We start from the raw sequence: 21,732 nt of genomic DNA on the forward strand, positions 1-21,732 counted from the left end.
TTTTTATGGCTTTGACATTTACATTGATTGACATTATTGATGCACGTTTGCATTACCAAGAAATTCTACCAAGAACATCCTCACAAAAAAAAGAGATTTATCAGGAAAAATGAAACAGAGTAGGTATTAAATCTATTCTGCTCTTTTACCATCATCTCGATCACTTCTAACAGGTGTAGCACGGCGTTCTGGCTCATCTCTACGCGTCTTGATGTCTCTACGTTCACGGAAGTCTTTACGATCTCGATCACCATCCCGGTCATCACGTCTTGGAGTTTCTCTCCAGCTATTAATCTCGTCAGAACCGCCACCACCACGTCTCCAAGGGCCATCATCTTTGTCTCTGCACAAACAACAAATTCATTATTCATGTCTGTGAAATACAAATAGATTGAATGGTGTGCATAAAATTGGCTACCCTAGCACTTCCAGTTTTATTTTGCCTTTTCCAGAGTAGGTTTTTTGCTTCCCCCATTTGCCCCACCCAACACTGTCTCAGTATTTAACCAGTATCTTATATCAGCCATGGCACCTGGGTGAAGAGACTTAAACTATCGCCACCTGTTTGTAAGGTCTTGTACTGCAGCATTTTTCTCAAAGATCAACTATCAGGTCTGCAAATATAATTGGAATTCTGACCAGCAAAGTAATTGATAAGTGAATCTTGCAAACGAATAAGAACAGTTCTCTCCACAGCTCAGTAAGTCATCCAGTGGGTAAAGCAGTAGATACACAACATAGGTTTAATTTCTTGTCTGTGCCAAGTTATGCATACTCAACTTGAACAGCAGCAGAGATGTGAGAATCTAATCCCAGGCTTTGGTACCTCAGGTTAAGTGGCAGTAAATAGAGTTCCAATCCTGGTTCCAACTATCTGGAAGCACACTTGTGCAATATAGCCTTTCTACCACCACTCACCATCAAGGCGAATACATAAATCATAGCCACTTGGACATGGACCAGAGTGTGTTCATCTATATTCTAGCTACAGGGCAACTATTTCAAAAAAAAGGAAGAAAAAAGTGGAGTATTTAATTTTACTATCCAGTTACAATATTTTTAACCAGGATTTTAAGTTCTGAGATAAGAGATGAAAAACAATTAGAATGTACAACCTTGCCAATCAGCGAGAATGAGACAATTACACAAGTTTTCTTCCACAATGTAAAAGCAAACTCAATATTTAAATAGAAGCCATCTGTCATAACACACGCAGTGGAACTGCCATCAAAAGACGTTGGGAGAAAGACAAGTTTGTTCACAATCCTTGATCAACAAACCTAAACGTCATACGGCGATCTTGATCTCTATCTGATTCACGATCCCTGCTCTCTTCTGAAGATCTGGTGTCTCTGGGTGGGGCCCAGCTTTCTTCACGCGCTTTTTCCCTCTCTCTCCATCCACCACCTGACATACAAAAAGGAATACAGAAGCTTCTTTTTAAAGAAATATTCTTATAAGCTTCTGCCATTGTGTGCTATTTATAAGGAGTTAAAAGTTTGTCACGTGCATATCACTATCAATGAGTGTGCACAAAATTGCTATACATTTGCTGTAAATCTGTTTTAAATGATTATATTTTAACATAACATATACACAAAAACTGGTTTTACAGATTTCCTTTCAAAGAATATCCCAAAATAATAGGTATAAGGATTCAACTGCTCCAAGTTCACACCTTGCCAAAAACAACTCTGATCAGGGAATCTAGAGAAAAGCTGTTCCAAGTTTGTGCATTCATACACTTTAAAATGCACACTAATCCAATTGTCTCAGTTAATGCCACGCTCAAAGAAGTTGAAAAGATTTATTGTACCAGGTCTATCAAGTGGTCTCCATGGGCCAGGTCTTGAATCATCAGCACGCCGAGGTCCTCTATCATCGTCTCGCCAAGATCCCCGATCATCATCGCCTCTCCTGAACAACGGACCACGATCGTCATCTCCTCTTCTGAACAGCGGCTCCCTATCATCGTCCCGTCGAATTCTGTCCTCCCCACGACGGAAGGCTGGCCTATCATCATCAAAACCACGACTCTCCCCTCGCCGCCACTCTCTATGAAAAACAAATAAGCCCCAAAATTATTATAACATTTCATAACTATATCCTGAAAATGCAAGAGTTGGCTTTTGGTACAGAGGCCATAATTTCAAACTTTACTGATGACAAGTGATCAGTGAGAAGGACAGCAGAATACCTCAGAAGAACATTAATGATAGAGAAATAAAGGCAGACAAAGTACAAGAGGAAAATGTAAACACAGACATTTCTGAAGGAAAATGAAGGGCAGAATTACGCAAGGTAATGGACTCAAAAAAGTGTGCGGATTAGGTTGATTGGCCATGCTAAGTTGCTCCTTAGCGTCAGAGGGATTAGTCAGGTAATTGTGTGGGATAATGGGCATAGGGCCAATGTGGGATTGTTGTCAGTGCTGCTGCGATGGGCTGAATGGCCACCTTCTGCACTATAGGGATTCTATGACTCCCCACCACTGAGCTTAAAAAGTGGAAATGGGGGTAGTCCACTGAGGGGAACACCAGCCAACCCACACTCATTTAAAAGGAAATATGCTATTAATAAACTGAAGGTGATATATCTGTCCTTCCATTTCAGGAAGCCCAATTATAGAAACTGGTTGGCCAGTTAGAAGCCTGCAGCTCATCAGTACAGGCAATGCTAACGGGAACAGTTGCCACTGTTCTTTCACCATCATCTTGATCACTTCTGCTGATACTGGACTCGGAACTTGAAGCGACAAGCTGTGCTGATACAGCCCTGGTGAGTCAGGAGTCTCCCCAGGTGCCAAGCTGGCAGACCACAGCAAGGTGGCGGTGGTGGGGTAGTAGACACAGCATGTTCTGCTGATTGGGCAATGTGTCGCCCTTCCTTCAAATCCACTAGTGGGGAATGTATAATTCAACCCAAGGAAACACAATTAATTCTGAATGATGTACTTGGAAAGGGAGTGCAACAACAATGAGAACCGGGGATTCACAGAAATCGTTGAAGTTGCCATGACAAGTTGATAAAACTGTTAAAGCTTTTAAATTTATATTTCTATTCAGTTCCAATCGAGGCATGGCAGGGCAATCAAGTACAAAGCAATACAGAGCTTGTTCCATGAGAACCACATGAAGAAACTCCAGCAGTAGCTGGAATTACTACTTGCATCCAGGAAGCTGAGGACTATATCAGACAGTCAAGGAGAATCAGTAAGGGAAAGAGTCCAGAATGCACTTGTATCTTCTCTGCCATATACATTTGGCACAGCTCCAAGCATAAAATTGTTGAAGATGGCAGGACACTTTGAGAAATTGGTTACTAAAACGTACACAATTCTAACTTCATAACTAGAGGGATAGAGTTCACAATAAACCTTTATAAACATTTATTTGGCCTCAACTGAAGTATTATGCCCACTTCTGGGCAGCACACCCGAAGACTTTACAGAAAGTACAGAAGAGATTTGAAAATGGTTTCAGGCATGAGGAACCTGTTACATGAAGAGACTGGAGGGGCTGGGGTTGTTTGTGACTCAACTTTGTTTAGAGAGAGGTGAAAGGGGTCTTGATAGAGAGGAGGGAAAGAAGCTATTCCAACTAGCAACAGTGTCAAGATCAGAAGATTTACATCTAAAATGGCTAGCAAAAGAACCAATGGCAATTTGAGGAAAAGTTATTTTTAAGCAGCAAGAGGTTATGATCTGAAAAGAATCTGGAATGCATTCAATCAGGAAGCATCTGAAAGGTAAGTGGACTACAAAAGAGCAGGGAAGTCAGACTAGCTAAATTGCTCTGGAGAACTGAAACAGGCTTTAACAGCTGAAATGTTTCCTTTCCTGCTATAACCATTTTATGATTCTATAAACTCAAAGTTATGACCTGAAAGGCTTGTGGATGCAGATTCAATATTCATTTCTGAAAAGGGATGCAGATATACTTAAAGGGAAAGTACATAGGGCTACAGGAAGAGTGGGAATCCTCAGCACTTGCAAAACATTAGGCCCAATGATCTGCAATTGCACAGTTTGATTTTACAATCACTAACTTCGTTTTAGCCACTTACGCATCAGTTCCACCACGTCTCCATTCAGAATCCCTTTCTATAACACGGGAATCCCTCCAGCCATCTCGATCAGCGTCCCTGTCACTCCAGCGCTGGGAATCCTGCCAAGAAAAACGTTCAAATATGTAACTGTCAACACCAGTGAATAGTAGTTTTCTTTTAAAATGTTATCACTTTCTTTACAATTCATATCCAAATACGATTCCACTGTAATTCTCCAATAGAATGAATCCTGTTGTGTATGAGCATTAATCTAAAGCAAGCTCAAAACTAACTTCGGTTTTTAAAATTGTGGGTCAACCTACGCAAACACAAAAAAAAAAGCACGGTAGCACAGTGGTTAGCTCTGCTGCGTCACAGCTCCAGGGACCTGGGTTCGATTCCCAGCTTGGGTCACAGTCTGTCTGTTTGCACATTCTCCTTGTGTCTGCTTGGGTTTCCTCTGGGTGCTCCGGTTTCCTCCCACAGTCCAAAGATGTGCACGTTAGGTTGATTGGCCATGCTAAAATTGCCCCTTAGTGACCTGCGATGCGCAGGTTAGAGGAATTAGCGGGTAAATGTGTAGGGATGTGGGGGTAGAGCCTGAGTGGGATTGTGGTTGGTGCAAACTCAAAGGGCCAGATGACCTCTTTCTGCACTATAGGGTTATGATTTCATGAATAATCCTGTATAAACCAGTACAAATTTAGTTGTAATAAAATACATTCTAATGCAATAAACACAATACCTCTCACCCTCAAAATTTACACTATAGGATGTCACTAGTAATAGCTTGCATATTTGATCACAAAATGTCCTAAATAAATTTCATTGTCAAATAGATTTTCTACACTTCTCATTAGTTACATGTCTTAAGTTGCTCTGTTCCACTAGCTAGAGAATTGGCTAACTGCAATCATGCTACCCAATTCTTTGCATCAGTTTAAGTTTTTAAAGTTTATTTATTTGTCACATGTAGGCTTACATTAACGCTGCAAATCAAGTTACTGAAAATTCCTGGGTGTGCACACTCCAAAGCCTATTTAGATACATTGAGGGAGAATTTAGCATGGCCAATCCACCTAACCAACACATCTTTCAGACAGTGGGAGGAAACTGGAGCACCCAGAGGAAACCCACAGACTCAGGAAGGACGTGCAAACTCCACATAGAGGGTGGATCAAGTCAGGAATCAAACCCGAGTCCCTGGGTGCTGAAGACAGCAATTTTAACCATTGTGGACAGCAACATGAAAGTTTAATAACCAGTGTTCTTCCCTCAAACCTGGAGGTGGTGATAGCACTTCCAGACATGAATAGTGAAAATAATCTCTTCAGTCTTAAGGATGAAACTTCTATTGCTTTCTCAAAGTAGCACATTCCAACAAAAGTATGTACTTCAGGTAAGGTTACGTATCACCTTTTCTGAATTGTACAAGAGAACACTGCTCGACGCATTCAATTACCAACGTGGAAAACAGACACTGTCCATCTTGACTTATTCGATGTCCACTTTTTGCTGCTGTATCAGAGTGACAATGAGAATCATCAAGAAATGTGATGCTTTTGGACATTTGAAGCAGAACAATGAACAATGGCAAATGCCAGAGAGAGAATTACCTTTCTACGGAATTGATCTTCAGCAGATTTCCTTTCTTCTTCTTTACGACGCTCCCGTTCTTCAATTTCCATCTCTCGCTGGCGTCGTTTCCTTTCAGTTTCTTCCAATTTCCTTAGTTTTTCCTGGTACTCACGTTCCTCTGCTTCCCGTTTTTCACGCTCACATCGTTCCTTTTCTTCACGCTCTAAACCAAGAAACTTCAAAAATAAGAATCCCTGCATTGCAATTGTTCACGTGTTTTATTCTGAAAACAAAGCAACTACACAGTCAAACCTTTCTTAAGCTTTTCTTCCTCCAGTCGCTGAGCTTCCTCCTCTTTTTGTATGTAGTAGATCCTGCGTCTTTCCTCCTTACGCTGTTTCTTGCGTTCCTCCAAACGCATCTTCCGTTCTTCATTGAGCTTCTCATGGAAATTCTTCAGTTTTTCCTTTTCTCAGAACAAAACAGAACGCAACTTAATAAAAGGAAATAGAACTGATGTGTTTAACCAACTTGCTACCAGAGCAATATTTATACGGACAAACTACTGATCTTATGGAAACTAATTTCTGAATTATTTCTGAAATTACAGAACATAGAACAGTACAGGCCCTTCGGCCCTCGATGTTGCGCCGAGCTATGTCCAAACCTAAGATCAAGCTATCCCACTCCCTATCATTCTGCTGTGCTCCAGGTGCCAATCCAATAACCACTTGAAAGTTCCAAAACTGTCCGACTCCACTATCACAGCAGGCAGTGTATTCCACACAACTACTCTGAGTGAGAATCTACCTTAGACATCCCTCCTATATCTCCCACTATGCACCTTATAGTTATGCCCCCTAGTAACAGCTACTTCCACCCGAGGAAATCGTCTCTGCACGTCCGCTCTATCTATCCCTCTGATCATCATATAAACCTCTATTAAGTCGCCTCTCACCCTCTTCTGCTCTAAAGAAAAAAGCCCCAGCTCCCTCAACCTTTTCTCATAAGGCCTACCCTCCAAACCAGGTAAATCTCCTCTGCACTCTCTCCAATGCTTCCACATCCTTCTTATAGTGAGGTGACCAGAACTGCTCACAATATTCCAAATGTGGTCTCACCAAGGTTCGGTATAGTTGCAGCATAACCCCACAGCTCTTAAACTCAAGCCCTCTGTTAATAAACGCTAACACACTATTGGGCTTTCTTCACAGCTTTATCCACTTGAGTGGCAACCTAGAGATCTGTGGATACGAACCCAAAGATCTCTCTGCTCCTCCACACTCCTCAGAACCCTGATGTTGACCCTGTAATCCGCATTCAAGTTTGTCCTACCAAAATGCATCACTTTACACTCATCAGGGTTACACTCCATCTGCCACTTTACTGCCCAGCTCTGCATCCTATCAATGTCTCTTTGCAGCCTATAAGAGCCCTTCACCTCATCCACTACTCCACCAATCTTGGTGTCATCAGCAAATTTATTAAGCCCCCTCTTCCAAGTCATTGATAAAAATCACAAATAGCAGAGGACCCAGCACTGATCCCTGTGATACACCGCTGGTAACTGGCCTCCAGTCTGAAAATTTTCCTTCCACCACCACCCTCAGACAGCCAGTTACTTATCCAATCGGCCAAATTTTCTTCTATCCCACACCTCCTTACTTTCTTTGTGAGCCTACCATGGGGAACCTCATCAAACGCCTTAATAGAATCCACGTATATGACATCAACTGCTCTATCTACACACTTAGTTAACTCCTCAAAGAATCAAATTCGTGAGGCAGGACTTACCCCTCACGAAACTGCGCTGACTAGCCAGAATTAAACTGCATCTTTCCAAATGGTCACAAATCCTATCTCTCAGGACTCTTTCCATTAACTTACCAAACACCAAAAAAAGACTAACTGGCCTATAATTATCAGGGTCATTCCTATTTCCTTTCTTGAAGAGAGGAACAACATTTGCTACTCTCCAGTCCTCTGGCACAATCCCCAAATGGTTAAGAATTATCTTCAAGTTAAAATACTATTAACAAATTAGTTAATAAATTGCAGACCTCATAAACAGTACGTCGTGAAGCCATAAGCTTGGTTAGGAATACGTCCTGATCTTCCATCATTCTTGACATTCGATTCTTGTGTTCAAGTGCCCTCTCACGCTCAACTTTCATATTAGTTATCTGCAAAAAAAAAAATTCACTCAATTACAAAGCAGATATAATTTAACCCTATTGTTAAATCAAACGATGTAATACAGCTTACAACATCAAGGGACATTAAGAGCAATGTTCATCAAGCAAAAAGCAAAACAGCACATCTGAAAAGCATATGTATACAATGATATTACTCACCCTTTCCTCCTCTTGAAGTTCCCACAGTTCCATATCTTTTATTCGTTGTTCCTCAAATGCTTTTTTGAGCAAAGGTATTTCTTCCAATCGCTTGGCTCTTTCATAAAAGTCAATCTGCAGAAGAAAGAAACCAACAGTAAGTAGAATTACCAGTGTCGCTCAGTTAAAGAAATCAATAGTATTTAATATTCTAGAGACATTAAGAAAGACTTTAAACCTTGCTCAATGCCAGGGCATATTTTAATAAGTTACTTCTGGTTGTTAACTTAGCAGAAATTTACTCATGACTGCAGATAGCATGCAACTTTTCATCTGTCACAAAAACAATCTATTGAGAGCAGATATTTTGGAAATAGTACAAACTACTAAGGACAAAGAAACAACAAATGAAATGAATCAATCACTCTCTTGATGCAGGCTGCATACTAACTGTCTCAACAGTATAGGCAAAATTTTGTTCGAGTTTACTTTATTCCTCCCTTGGAGTGTAATTAATATTCTGAAATTTTAATGTATTATCCCCGTGTTGATAAGCTAAAAGCCAAAGGCTGGCAGGAGATTGGATAGATTGTTTAAAACAACCACTTGGACTTTATTGCTCGCTCTTTATCCTTCACTAAAATAGAAAAGCACTTAGCTTATAATGTGCTCTATAATTTGATAGTTAGCTATAGTGACAATTGCAGATGCAACACCATCTTTTACTACTTCACGCTACAAGATAATGAAGTTTCAATACATCACTCCAACCAACCAACAGCACTCTTACTAGCATTGACATCACCACCACTAAGACAATATCACACAACCAACTTGTGTGAATGAACCCTTACTCATTTTAATCTAGTTATCACATCAGTACCAACATTCCAGTTTCATGCCTTACCAAGGAGCAGATGTCATCATTTTATTGTGTTTCACTGACTGATCAGCTCACCTTCTTTTCCTGATTTTTCAAACGTTCTTGAAGCTCCTTCTTTTCTTTCTCCAATTGCTCAACCTGCTTTGCCATGATAAAATCTGGATCCAGTTCTTCGAGATTCTTTGAAAAATATTGAAGGGTCATAATCAGATAGTGAGCACCAAAATATACAGCTCAAAATTTATGCAATTTACACAACTAAAAATATGCTATCCTCTTGTAATTTATATGGCATTAGTTTATACAAGAAGCAATTTTTCACTTTTCATGATGCAAATGCTTGGCCTCAACCCCGATACATCAAGTTATCTCATCCCAGCAAAGCAAGTGTAGGGAAGATAATGTTAAAAAGTGTGCTTCATATGTAGTTACAAAGCAAGTGGGAGCATGAAGTCATATTGCCTACCAAACCTCCTGAAAGAGCAATGTAGAGATCTGAAGAAACAGATTCCATCCAATGTGGAGAGGAAAAGTAAGTTATGGAATGAAAATTAGCAAGTGAGGATTTGGTACTTCCAAGTTTTGGATAAAGCCTTTATGGTTTAAATTGCTAACTGCAATTCTTGTGTGATTCTTGGGTTTAAGAAATGCCACTGGACAACAGGGCTATCGAAGATGACCCAAGAGATCTTCAATATTATAAACAAGGTTTGATGGAGCAGATAATACTTGTGGGAAAAAAAAACCTTATCTTGTATTGATGGTCTCTGATTATCAAAAAATCAAAAGCAGAACTTTGAAGAAACTGCTTTACCCAAAAATTAGTGAGATGAGAATGTGCAACTCTTTACTGCTACGCTGGTACAGCAAAGTGGCTGGTGCTGATAGCTGACGATGGAAAGGTGGTGGTTTGAATAGGGCATAAACACCAGCATGTTCTATGGGCTGAATGGCCTTCTGCTGTATGTTCTATGGTAATATTGTGTACCAAAACAAGAAAGCATTTTACAGACAGGAACTTGCAGATAAAAGGTATGCAGGACTATATCTTACCTCAATGTCAATATCTCGAAATGCCTTCGCTCCTAGTTCAGTTTTTTTGATCTGCTCCAAACGTTCTCGTACATGTTTCCTTTTGATGTTTTCATGCTCCTGCATAAGACGTTCTTTCTCTCTTTCCTGTGCCTCTTGACGTAAACGCTCTTCTTCAGCTTTGCGAACTTTCTGAAGCTCTGCCTCTCGCAATTCCATTTCTTCTTTCTCCCGTTGAACATTCAGGCTTTCAAGGCGTTCCTTTCTCTCCTCAATAGTCTGACGACGGGCAAGAATTCGCTGGTGTTCCTTCCTGGCATTTTTCAAATAAGCAGTGACAGCTTGCTGGTGCTGCTCTTCCTTCTCATTCTAAAGGATTAAATATAGGAAATATAGGAATGCATTCATCAATGCCAAGTTAAAAAAACAAATCCCTAATATTTAAATTCATTTGCATGTAGAGCTCTCCCATGGCTCAGATGATTGAGATTATACACAACTGAGCCAGAGAGACCAGATCCTAGTTCAATTTCAGTCCATGCTACGTTAGCAGACCTAAGTTAACTGTAAGGACCGCTTATCTGGACAATTCTGCCATTCTTTATGCATAGATACATATTGCATCTATGAAAACTTTATTAAATTCTCCAATAGACTGCTTGACGGTAAACTACTTCATCTACATTTAAGAATGCAATCCATATTAATTAGCCCAGAAAACCTTACTACAGGTTGCCAAAGTGTAGCAACATTCTGTGAGTGTTCAAGACTGCTGAAGTTTAACGTAGTAGAAAAATATGTTGGTAAATTAAGACTCCTATTGCTCACCCACTTTGGATCACTGGACCTAATAGGGAACAGACTTGAGGTTATTGAGACAAAATAAAAACTTACAAGCAAGTGTGTTGGCTTGACAACTTGGATAGCCTTAGCTAATGCAGTAGACATAGCAGTCAGCTGGCTTCTGATTTGCTCTGAAGGCATAGGTTGCAAGTAAGGACCCACTGGTGAATCTTCGCGTGGAGAATAGTTAAGGTCTGAGCCAAAACTCAAAGTACGTGAAGAATGATCTATGCGAACCTAGAACAGTCAACAAAATCAGCAAGTAATACACAGCTCCCATTTGCAAGGATTTTGTTAACTCAGAAGCAAAACTACTCAAATTTATCTCTAATTGTATACAGGAACATAAGCAGCTTAGAAGGTTGAGAGGGGATATGATTGACATACGTAAAATTTTAAAAGGCATCGACAGAGTAAATAAAGTAGATCAAATGTTTCCTCTTATGGGGCAATCTAGAACAAGAAGTCACAGGTACAGGTTAAGGGGCAGCAGATTCAAAACCAAGATGAGGAGGAACTAATTCTCGCAGCATGCAGTGAACTTGTGGAACCTGCTGCCCCACAGCAGTCCCTGAATCACTGAATAGTTTCAAGAAGATAGATTCATTTCTAATGAAAAACGGGATTTCAGGAAACAGGTAGGGAGGTAGATTTGAGACCAGGGAGAGATGAGCAGTGACCTGACTGAATGGCAGAGCAGGCATGAAGAGCTGAATTTGCCTACTTCTGTTCCTATATTACTAATTGTATGTGGAACCAATCTGGAGGAATGTTTGATCTGACAAATGTCTACTTTGAAAAATATGCTTCCCTTAAATATATCTGCTGTGCCTCAAAAGCCCATCTTTGGGTTGAGGCAGGATTAAAGTTACCCAAAAGCCTACAAGAAAATGCTGTTTGAAGTTTAGTATAAATTAGTCTGCATTCAGTAGTATAAAAGTTTTTGCTTAATGGTCTCCAACATTCCATGTACAATTTTAAAGACAATGCCAATTTTTTATGAAACCCTTCTAATGTCTTGTAATTTTCAGCACAAAAGTCAGTAGAACCCATGGAAAGATAAGCACTATGATTAGATGACTTAGAAAGAGTCTTTTGGCTCTGAACTGAAGTTAAAGTAAGACAGCTCCACAAAAATTCTTCTCTCATGTGTAAAGAGCCCATCTACAATTTCCCCTTAGAATTATTTTACCCGAAAGTACCATTTAGGTTTTGAAAATAATGGTAGTTAAAATTTAAGTCAGACTTTTGATGTTGTATGAAGAAATTAGCATGAACAACACTGCAAATTAAGATTGTTGTATTATCAACAGTATAAATTCAGAGTCAAGAATACATGCTGCCTATCAGAATTGGTAGGGATAAATTGGCCTTTTTTAGATTAGCAAGCTTCAACTAGTGCAGTGCCACAGGGATCAGCATTGGGTCCTCAACTATTTACAATCAATATCAATGACTTAGATGAAGGGACCAAACATACGACAGTCAAATTTGCCAATGACAATGTCCGCAAAGGTATATACAGGTTAAATGAGTGGTTAAAGAAAGCAGGTGGAGCATAAAACAGCAAATGCGAACTTGTTAACTTTGGGAGTTAAGTACAGAAAAGCAATATAATATTTAAATGGAGAAAGGTTACAGAGACTTGGTGGTACAGAAGGATCTATCTAGGCATCATTGTACATGAATCCATAATTGTTATGCAGGTGCACCAAGAGACTAGGAAATTTGCAAGAGAAATGGAAGATAAAAGTTGGGAAGTTTTACAGAGCTGTACAGGCAAAACCACATCTGTATTCTTATCTAAAAAAAATTGCTCCAGAAGCAGTTTAGAGAAGGTCCCCTGGGCTCATTTCTGGGACAAACGGGGTTGTTTTATAAAGAAAGATGAACAGGTTAAGCTATTGGAAAATAAGATCCTGAGGGTACTTCATAGGATGGATACCCAGAGGACATTTCCTCTTGTGGGGAAAGACTAAAATTAGGTCACAGATTAAAAATAAAAGGACTCCCTTTTAAGACACAAATTAAGAGAAATTATTTCTCCCGAAGGATGACTTGTGTGTAAAATTCTCTTCACTAAAACTTGTGGAGGATGAGTCTGTGAATTTATTCAAGGCAGAGTTAGGTTTCTGTAAAGCAAGGAAGTCAGGAGTTCTGGGAGGCAGACAAGAAAGTGGAGTTTGAGACCACAACCAGATCAGCCATGATCTTATTGAAAGGTAGAGCAGGCTCAGAATCAAATGGCCCGAGTGTCCTGGAGGGCTAATTTCAGCTGATTGCATTTGACGTCAGAAAGCTAAATCTGTTTCTAATGCAAACCAATGCTTTTAAGTTATTAAACTTTAACTCAATAAGTAAGCTCAATATTCAAATTATAACAGGACTTTGACAACACCACACGAATCAATATCTGTGATTGTTGGCATTACCTGCAAATCACAGTGCCTGGCAGCATCAACAATGGCACGCTCCAGTTGAAAGGCATCAACAAAGGGAACTAAGGAAGCCAAACGGGTAAACTCTATACTTTGATAAATCTGGGCCACCTGTACAAATAAAAGTGGTACAAAATGAATAAAGGTTTAGAACGAAAATTGTACTTTGCATGTTTTTCAGAGACCTGATGTATATTTATGTCCCCAGACTTCAACTGGTTGTTACTGACTTTGTGCTTACTAACTAGGTAATTGATGTCTACGCTATTTGCTCATATGCTTTGAAGCATATGCCATTACAGTTTTCTTGCAGAGGCTAAATGCTAAAACTTCAGAATGAATTTGAACTAATGCTGGGATGCAAATTCAGATCACTTTGAGACAGTGGTGCTGGCGTGTTCTGAGAAAATATCACAGCCAGACCCAAAATTTGCAACGATTTTGTGCCAATAAATATGTTAGATAAGAATACACCTCAATCATTCAATCCCTCCAACACACCATGATTGCAGTGTACATCATCTACAAGATGCACAGTAAAATCAAATGCCCGCTGCCTCGAGGCAAGTGAAGTGAAGAGTACAACCAATGATACAGTATCTGACTTGGAAATTCATTTCCATTCCTTCATTGTCACTGGGTCAAAATCTTAGAATTCCCTAAATAATTTCATCATTGGAGCAACTACATCACAGATTGCAGCAGTTCAAGAACGTTGAGTAATTAGGGATGGGCAAGAAATGCTGATCTTGGTAACAATATCCTCACCCCATGGATCAAAAAGAGGAATTCTCATACAAAATTAGTAACTTTTCTTAGGATATGATCATTGCTTACATCTAACCTAATCAGTGTCTATCGTTAATGAGTACTCCCAAACAATACAAGGCATACAAACAGCAAAAATTAATAATGCAAATCCATTGTGGCAAGTTTTCCTATAAATGCCTGGTGTCACAATAAAATCAGGGATTAGTTTGAAATAATGTAGCCTGGTTCAATTCACACACTTCAATTCATTTATGCACAATGAGAGATCGTCAATCATGGCTTTTTGTGCAAGTGATTTGCTAATTAACTGTTTTGTCCTAGCATGCAGGAAACCTGCCCTGAACGATGAAAAATACATCTAAAAGAAAGTGTTGATACAAATCAAAAAGGATACAAATACGTTTGTTGTTCTTTGAAGGTAATGTTCACCAGTTTATAAATAGTGTCTAAGTTGGCCATAAAACAAAAATGCAGCCACGAGTATCAAATTTAATTGTGAATAAATGATCAGGTCAATATTGTACCTCTAAACCTGACTCTTGGAAGTTACAATATTCTAGCACTGCAGCATGCATCCAGCACCTTGAAGTTGCAAATTACTGATGCAAACCTTGATTAAGGATTCCTCACGAAAAGCAGATAGGTGTCACATAAAGCATGCTGGGTTCTTGAGAGAGGATCAAGGCACAAACCGAGCAGCAGAAACATTCTGCCATCCAAGCATCACTCACCAGTTAAATTTAAACCTCAGGCATTTGCATTAAGCCATTCAAAAAATGAACTGCACTTCTACCATGATCTATTGAAATATAAACACACCTGTTGGAGGAGTCGAAGGATGGTATTACTCTGCAAATGAGGCACATAATGCTGAAGTTCAGGTTCTTTTTCTGACTGATCTCGGACCCAATTTAGAACCTTAAGAGCATTGAAAAAGTCAAAATTATGATTTACACAATGTCAACTCAGTAATTATTTGAAGAGTTTCGCAATGCATAATTTGGCTGTTATACAAAATACACTGACTGAAACAATAAAGTATTGATTTAAAGCAATTCCCACCAATAAAGGTCTGACTGATTCTTAGTAGCAAATTAACAAAGAAATTTGTATATGACCCAAACATGCCTAAGGATACCGCTTCATTGCAATATGGAAATAAAACATGGACCGTACTAATCAAAATGTATGGAGGGGACTAGCAGCTATGGTTACTTGGTAAGACCACCTGCCAATTAACCTCCAAATTTAATCTAGCACATTAGAAATATCACTGATCTCACAGAGAACAAGATAATGAAACAGTGCTGACAGCAACATTACAGAAAATTACAGGACAAAAACAGGAAGATTGGAGGGATTGGGCCACTCCACCATCTCCGCCCAAATATTAATTCTGCCATTTTATCAGATCATACCCAAGTTCCATTTTTCTATCTTTGTTCCATATCCTTTGATACTCTTACCAATAACAATTATGGCTTCTATATTGAAGATTTTAATTGATCCAGCATCCACTGAATTTTGGGGAAGGGCATTCCAAATTTTTACCACCCGAAACAAAGATGCTTCTAGATTTCAATCCGAAAATTTAAGCCTAGGCCTTGCTCTGAATTAATCTGTCAAGGGAAACTGTTTATTTGCATTGACCCTGTAGCTTTTCTTTATCTGTTATGTTGATTAGATCACCCTCAACTTTTTAAACCCTGGATTAGCTTTAAATTGGAACATTACAATATGAATAGTACATCTTAGACATTCAACTTATCCCTGCAAAACAGTTCAAACACAAACTATAAAAGTTGAATGTCGTTGTTACCTTAGTAACACGCCCACAGAGCTTGAGTGGGTGGAACTCCACTTCTAACCAATTATACACACCCTTCACTTCAGGCACAGCATACTGCATCACATTGAAACGGACCTGTTTTTTTTTAAGAGAAATAATGGCTTAGAAAGGAGACTCAAAGTAAAATCGAAGTTATCACTGAACAGTCCTGAAACAATTTATCCACAGTCACAGAATGCCTATAGTGCAGAAGGAAGCCATTTAGCCCATCAAATTTGCACTGACTCTTTTTAAGAGGCACCTGACTCAGGTTCTACTGCCATAACTCCACATATTCACCCTATTAATCCCCCTATTCTCACATCTTGGGACACTTGAGGGGAAATTTAGCATGGCTAATCAACCTAACATGCACATCTTTGGATTAAAGTCAATTAATAAAAAAGGAAAATTGGCTGAAAGTTCAGCTTTAATAGATCAAATTTTTCATATTCCTATTTTAATGTTAATATGTACATCGTAGACACTGAAGGACCTCATTACACCAAGAATCTAAAAGTGCCTCATTAAACTGTGGCAACTGAAGCTTAATCGGATTTTGTTGAAGTTAAGAGAATTTTATTAGCCATTTGAAATGAATATCAAATCTTAAGATTTTCAACAAATCTCTGCAAAATACATAACTACCAGCATTGCCTAAATATTTGGTACACATTTCATCCTGAAAGTGAAACTAGATTCTCAAACCGACAATCAAGATTCTGGTTGGCAGATAATGAAATTACTAATGAAGTAGAAGACAATCTTACATATCCACTGGAGTTGTTTTATTATACAGGTTTGTCTGCAAGATATACATAAATACCTTGCCAATGCTATATCAGAAAACAAATTAAGTAAAATGCATGTTAAAGATGTAATTTAATTCATGGAAAGAATTTACTATAGAGACCATTTATTAACTGACTATTACACAATTCATTGACGACCTCCTCATTTTGAATCTTAATATAGTAGGTCTGCTGTATTTTACGAACAGTGAGAATTCCCTGTATGGTCAATCTTGTCTGAAGGTGACTGGCAGCAATGCTACGTCAAATTGGTCATGCTGTTAATTAACCTTCAACTCTTATTCTGGCACGCAAGAAATATCACAGATCTCATTAAGATTGAGAATCGAGATAATGAAACGTGCCTTTTTACAACACTTTGCCACGATGGCAAATCTGTACATCAATACAATTTTCAGCTCAAGTAAAAATGCTTCTTAGAAAAAAGTAGAACATTCTGGATAATGAAAAAATTTTGACCATTACATGAACGAAATCCTAGTCTCTCCAAATCCCCAGCCTTCTGCTTAATTATCATTTTTTTTAAACACTGGAATAGTGCACCTCAATAGTGGAATGGTTATTTTACTGGATTAGTAATCTATAGAATGCAAGTTCAAATCCTACCATGTTACTGAGAACTTAACTTCAAATTAAAAAGATATCAAAGTAAAGGCTGGCTGAAAATAAATCAGGAAGTGGTTGTATTTTCCCAACAATTTAGATACTTCACTGACACCCGTTGGGGAGGGGAAACCTACAGCGTTTACCACATTCAGTCTTTCTATGTAAATATATATACATATATGCCACACCAATGGGGCATTAAACACCAGCCTTTGCCAGTGTCATATCCAGAGAACAAATGACACTTATCAAAATTAAGGTTTGGTGGGATGGCCATTTGGATAGACCATAATCATACCATATCATTAATTAGACTTTGTCTAGTTGGAGGTGCCTGTAATCCCAAAAGCGTAGCTAGTCGTCGATGCTTCTCAACGATAATACCATCCATGTCGAGCAATCGGGCAATGTCTGTCCTTTCAGGAGTAATAGGAATTGATAAAGTAGCCAAAAGCACTCTGGTAGACATCCTGTGAATATAGTAAATCAAATGGTTGCATCAACCAGAGAACTAACATTTGCCACAATAAAAGCAAACATATATTTAATGTAACTTATCAAAACACCTTGACGGAAAGCTGTAGTTATTTCAACAGAAGTGATTTTAACTACAAATTCAGTGCACAGTGAAACTAAATGTTGTGACTACAAAATATTTCAGCATAAATGGTTTTACCCACACATGCAATACAATTACTACCATTAAAAGCACCAGACGTTGACATTAACATACTCTGGCTTTATATCACAAATAGCAGCTAGCCTGCATTTGTTGAAGAGGTAATCCCTAAAAGAGGTAAACAGCAAATCTGATAAAACGTTGCCAATGCAATGAGAACATTTTACTATATATATGAAAACAAAAAAGGGAACTCTTTACTATTGGACCTGTTATCTCACAATCTAATTAGGCAGGGATTACCTCCACAAATGATACCATTAAATCTGTTCAATTATGGGATGTCTGCATCACTGGCTAGACTGGCATTTACTGCACATCCCTAGTTGCTCTCAAGATATTGGTAATCTACCTTCTTGAACTGAAGTCCAAGGTATAGGGCACACCCACAGTGCAGAAATGTATTCTAGCCTCTATTTTGTGCACTGCAGCCCAAAATAATTGGTCAAGACTGTTCTTATGTAATTTATCATTTAAAATCCAAAGAAAAAGTTGAGTATTTTAAAAATCCCATTGCCCTCGCCAGGTAATTAAATTGTCTCCCATTTTAATTATTCATCCCATTCCTGTCCTCAGCCTCTTATAACATTCCAAAGAAGCTCAATGCACAAAGACTAGCATCTTACACTTACAATTAAGAACCACTTCTCAACTAAAAACTGAGTTCAATTTCAGATCATAACCTCTACGCCATCTCTTTTCCCTTTCTGATGGGAATTAGTGGTGTGGCTTAACTCAAATGCCAACTTTATTACTTGTTCTTGTTTCATTACCAGCTACTTTTGCAATTTAATGTGTCCTGCACTCCACCACATAAGACTTTCTCTTTAGTCCTCCGCCTTGATTTACCTGAAACATTGGGCTATAAGTTCCTTTGAGTGGCAATCAGTGTTGGATTACTACTCCATACCAACTTACCTAGCTCCAAATTTCTTCCTTGCCTGTCCTTCCTGATTCAGGCTGGGCGACATCGAAGCAGCGCAGCTTTCACCAGGACTCAGCGTCGAAGTCTAACAGAGGACACACTCCTTTTTTTAAACTGTTCTAACTGCCCTAAAACAGGTATGTTTAAAAAGTCTAATTGAAATTAACAGGCCAAGGAGACAACAAGTTTCTAAGGTAAGTGGACAGGATTGGGGTGGGAGGGAGGAAGGATGGTGAGAGACGGACCCATTGTTTTTGGGAGGGGGGGTGGGGATTTGCAAGTCTGTTGGGCCCACGATTTGGGGTGGATCCCGTGCATGCAGGGTCAGGTCAGTCTGTTGCTTTAAATTACACAGATATTAGAAGAAGCTTTAATTCTTCTAACATTTCCCTGAATAACTACCAGCATAACCTTTGTGGAACCAGAACCTCAGAGGATTCCCCAGCGTATCTTTGGGGTACTCTCCCAAGTCCGATGCTGGGGAGCCTGGAAGTTACGGTCCATTAAAGCCTGACCTAAATATTTCCAGCATCTCTGGTTTTTAGTTTTTCCATTTCCAGCATCTGTAGCATATTGCTTTTGTCATTAAGGTTATAACTTTCTCTTGTCGTCTTTCTCCAATTATTTCCACATAATTTTGCTTTCAAAAGTTTGGACAAGTAGCCTCAGCTGCGACTATCAGGTACGACTGACCTTGAGTCATTATATTCATATTGAGTCAAAAATGGGAAGCACTTTGAGATCAGAAGCTTGAGATAAAAAGTTCACACCCTCATGGGGAAACTGGAACCTACTACTTGCCATTCTATGGTGTACAGCGTTCATATCCCAACTTTACTTCACCACACCTCTTTAATGATGCTTTCCACCGATCAATATGTCTCTTCTCCCTAGTGTTTTATTATAATCTAAAACACTTCAGTGTTCATCATTAGTTATGCAGTTAAATATTTTTGCACCTCTGCATCTCCTCTTGAGAAAGATTCTTTCTCATCTCTCTGGACAAATGGTACAGCCGGTGAAGAGTGGATGCATGAAACAGAGCATTTCCTGATTTCCAGAATACGGTGGAAACTTTATTATAGTAGTTGGCCATCAGCTGAGGCTTGGGAGGCTTCTTGGACAAGGAGAATAGCCCGTGGATGTCTTCAACTGCCTTGAAAGCTTCCTACAAAATAAATATGCTTTATAAGCAAACATTTTCCCAGATCCTCATTAATTCAAACATTTATATAAAATCTGAATTCCCACAGTTAAATATTTTTAGGAGTAGGTATAAAAAAAAGCTACTGGATTTAATTAGGAGGTATCATTCTAACATCTCAACCAATAGTGTTCTTACTGACAAGTTCGACAATCTCTTTCTGGATCCATCTTGTTGTTAGACTGGAAATTACATCTAAAGTTAGCTCCATCTATTACATGTGCCCATATAACAGACATTCCTTGCAAACCAAGAAGGAAATAAATCTATTTTAACATTGCTACTAGTTTCAACATTGTTGATCAATAAAACCAATATGTATCGGCTGTTTCAGGTCTTGACACTGACTCATCCTTTTAGATCTCGTGTGCAAAACTTTGAAAGGCTGTAATCAAGGCAATCGCCCCTGATGCAGCATTCAAATGCACTGTAAATATTTCTGTATATTTGCCTCAAAGTGATATAGATGGAATGAGGATGAACACCTCTAGCAAAGATTGGCTTTTGAGTACTTAAAAAATCTAGAATATTTTTCTCTTCCAAGTCTGCCTGGAGGCTCATCAGCAGGTGGTTAAATGGGCAAGGATTTGACACCAACAAAGCAGAACATGAATTATATCCTTGTCCAAAATCAAGAAAGTATCAAATGTAAAATAGGATTTCTAAGGAATTATTCCCTCCACTGCAAGTGGTTATCTAAAATGTCCTTTGTGCAGCAGTAAGTTCATTCTACAATGCTTCATGGAACCAAGAGGCAGCCAGTAATTGGGGAATGAACCTGTCTGCTCATTTAATCAAAGTTCACAATCTGACTCCCTTTTATCATTGCAGGATCCAACACAATGACAACAATTTAAATAACCCTAAATGGTAATGTTTTAATAAGCTATGCCTTAGGCAACCAACTCATTATAGACAAGTCAATGGTAATTAATGAAGTTCAAGTGTTACCTGCCAAAGCTCCATACTGATTGCACTGTCTAACTGTACAAGGCGAGTCTCCAGATGCATGGATTGGCTCTCAGGATTATTAAGGTTGATTGCTGTGCTTTGGTTATGGTGACGCTGGATCTGTCCCAAGTGCATACGCAAGTTGTCACATAATTTGCGGAATTCTGCCTTACGAGTGTACTGCAGGCAGAACTTGAAAGCTGCAAAATACAAGTTGATAATGTTGAGGTAACTTTTCAACATCAAAAGCAACAGCTAACACTTTCAGCAATGGCTGAACAAAAACAGCAATATTAACATTAGGAGCTGTCCACAACTGAAAATGGTGACAGCACCTTTGAGGATCCATCCAACTGTGGAATACTTCAGAGAAAAACAAAGATAAAAATGCCAAACATACTACGGTCATTGCAAGGAAAATTGTTAGAAGTAAAGTTACAAAAATGTCATCTAATTTCACAAACACTAGTTACTTGACAAGGTGGCTACGTATTTATTCATAGCATCCTTTTCATACATATTGGGTTAGAAGGGAAGAAATAGTGGTGTTAAGGGCCACTTCTTGCTAATTGTACAAGGTAGCCATTTCCAACAAACTGTACTGGAACTCCTTCCGTCCGCAAATTGTTGACATACAAACAGGAAATGCATCCAAATTCAAACAATACCCAAATAGGAAGCATATTAAATTATTCTGACGATGAAAAGAAAGTTACAATAACACACTAATAAAACGCTGAAATGGTTAAAAAGTAGCAAAATTTGATAGCATATTTTGGCAACATTGATTATCATATATAAT

General features: G+C 38.8%; 1 protein-coding gene and 1 non-coding gene across 2 annotated transcripts in view; both read right to left on the reverse strand.

The window, feature by feature from the left end:
* The window catches only part of eif3s10 (eukaryotic translation initiation factor 3, subunit 10 (theta)), a 44,135-nt gene that overhangs the window by 7,622 nt on the left and 14,781 nt on the right, over positions 1-21,732 (reverse strand). The window contains exons 5-21 of the mRNA XM_080205851.1: positions 20,931-21,130; positions 19,735-19,943; positions 17,470-17,641; positions 15,745-15,849; positions 14,745-14,843; positions 13,149-13,265; positions 10,768-10,953; positions 9,895-10,242; positions 8,917-9,021; positions 7,980-8,093; positions 7,686-7,808; positions 5,938-6,091; positions 5,664-5,848; positions 4,066-4,166; positions 1,817-2,055; positions 1,281-1,407; positions 150-343 (exon numbers count right to left, since the gene is read on the reverse strand). Coding sequence (XP_080061977.1) covers positions 150-343; positions 1,281-1,407; positions 1,817-2,055; positions 4,066-4,166; positions 5,664-5,848; positions 5,938-6,091; positions 7,686-7,808; positions 7,980-8,093; positions 8,917-9,021; positions 9,895-10,242; positions 10,768-10,953; positions 13,149-13,265; positions 14,745-14,843; positions 15,745-15,849; positions 17,470-17,641; positions 19,735-19,943; positions 20,931-21,130 — 2,778 coding nt within the window. The remainder of the gene's footprint in view (positions 1-149; positions 344-1,280; positions 1,408-1,816; positions 2,056-4,065; positions 4,167-5,663; positions 5,849-5,937; positions 6,092-7,685; positions 7,809-7,979; positions 8,094-8,916; positions 9,022-9,894; positions 10,243-10,767; positions 10,954-13,148; positions 13,266-14,744; positions 14,844-15,744; positions 15,850-17,469; positions 17,642-19,734; positions 19,944-20,930; positions 21,131-21,732) is intronic.
* Positions 16,776-16,911, reverse strand: LOC145354620 (small nucleolar RNA SNORA19). The gene has a single exon (XR_013888886.1). It is a non-coding gene; the product is annotated as a small nucleolar RNA SNORA19 (small nucleolar RNA).

Source organism: Carcharhinus amblyrhynchos, chromosome 17 (assembly GCF_965287045.1).
Source record: "Carcharhinus amblyrhynchos chromosome 17, sCarAmb.v2.hapA, whole genome shotgun sequence".
Lineage (NCBI taxonomy): Eukaryota > Metazoa > Chordata > Chondrichthyes > Carcharhiniformes > Carcharhinidae > Carcharhinus > Carcharhinus amblyrhynchos.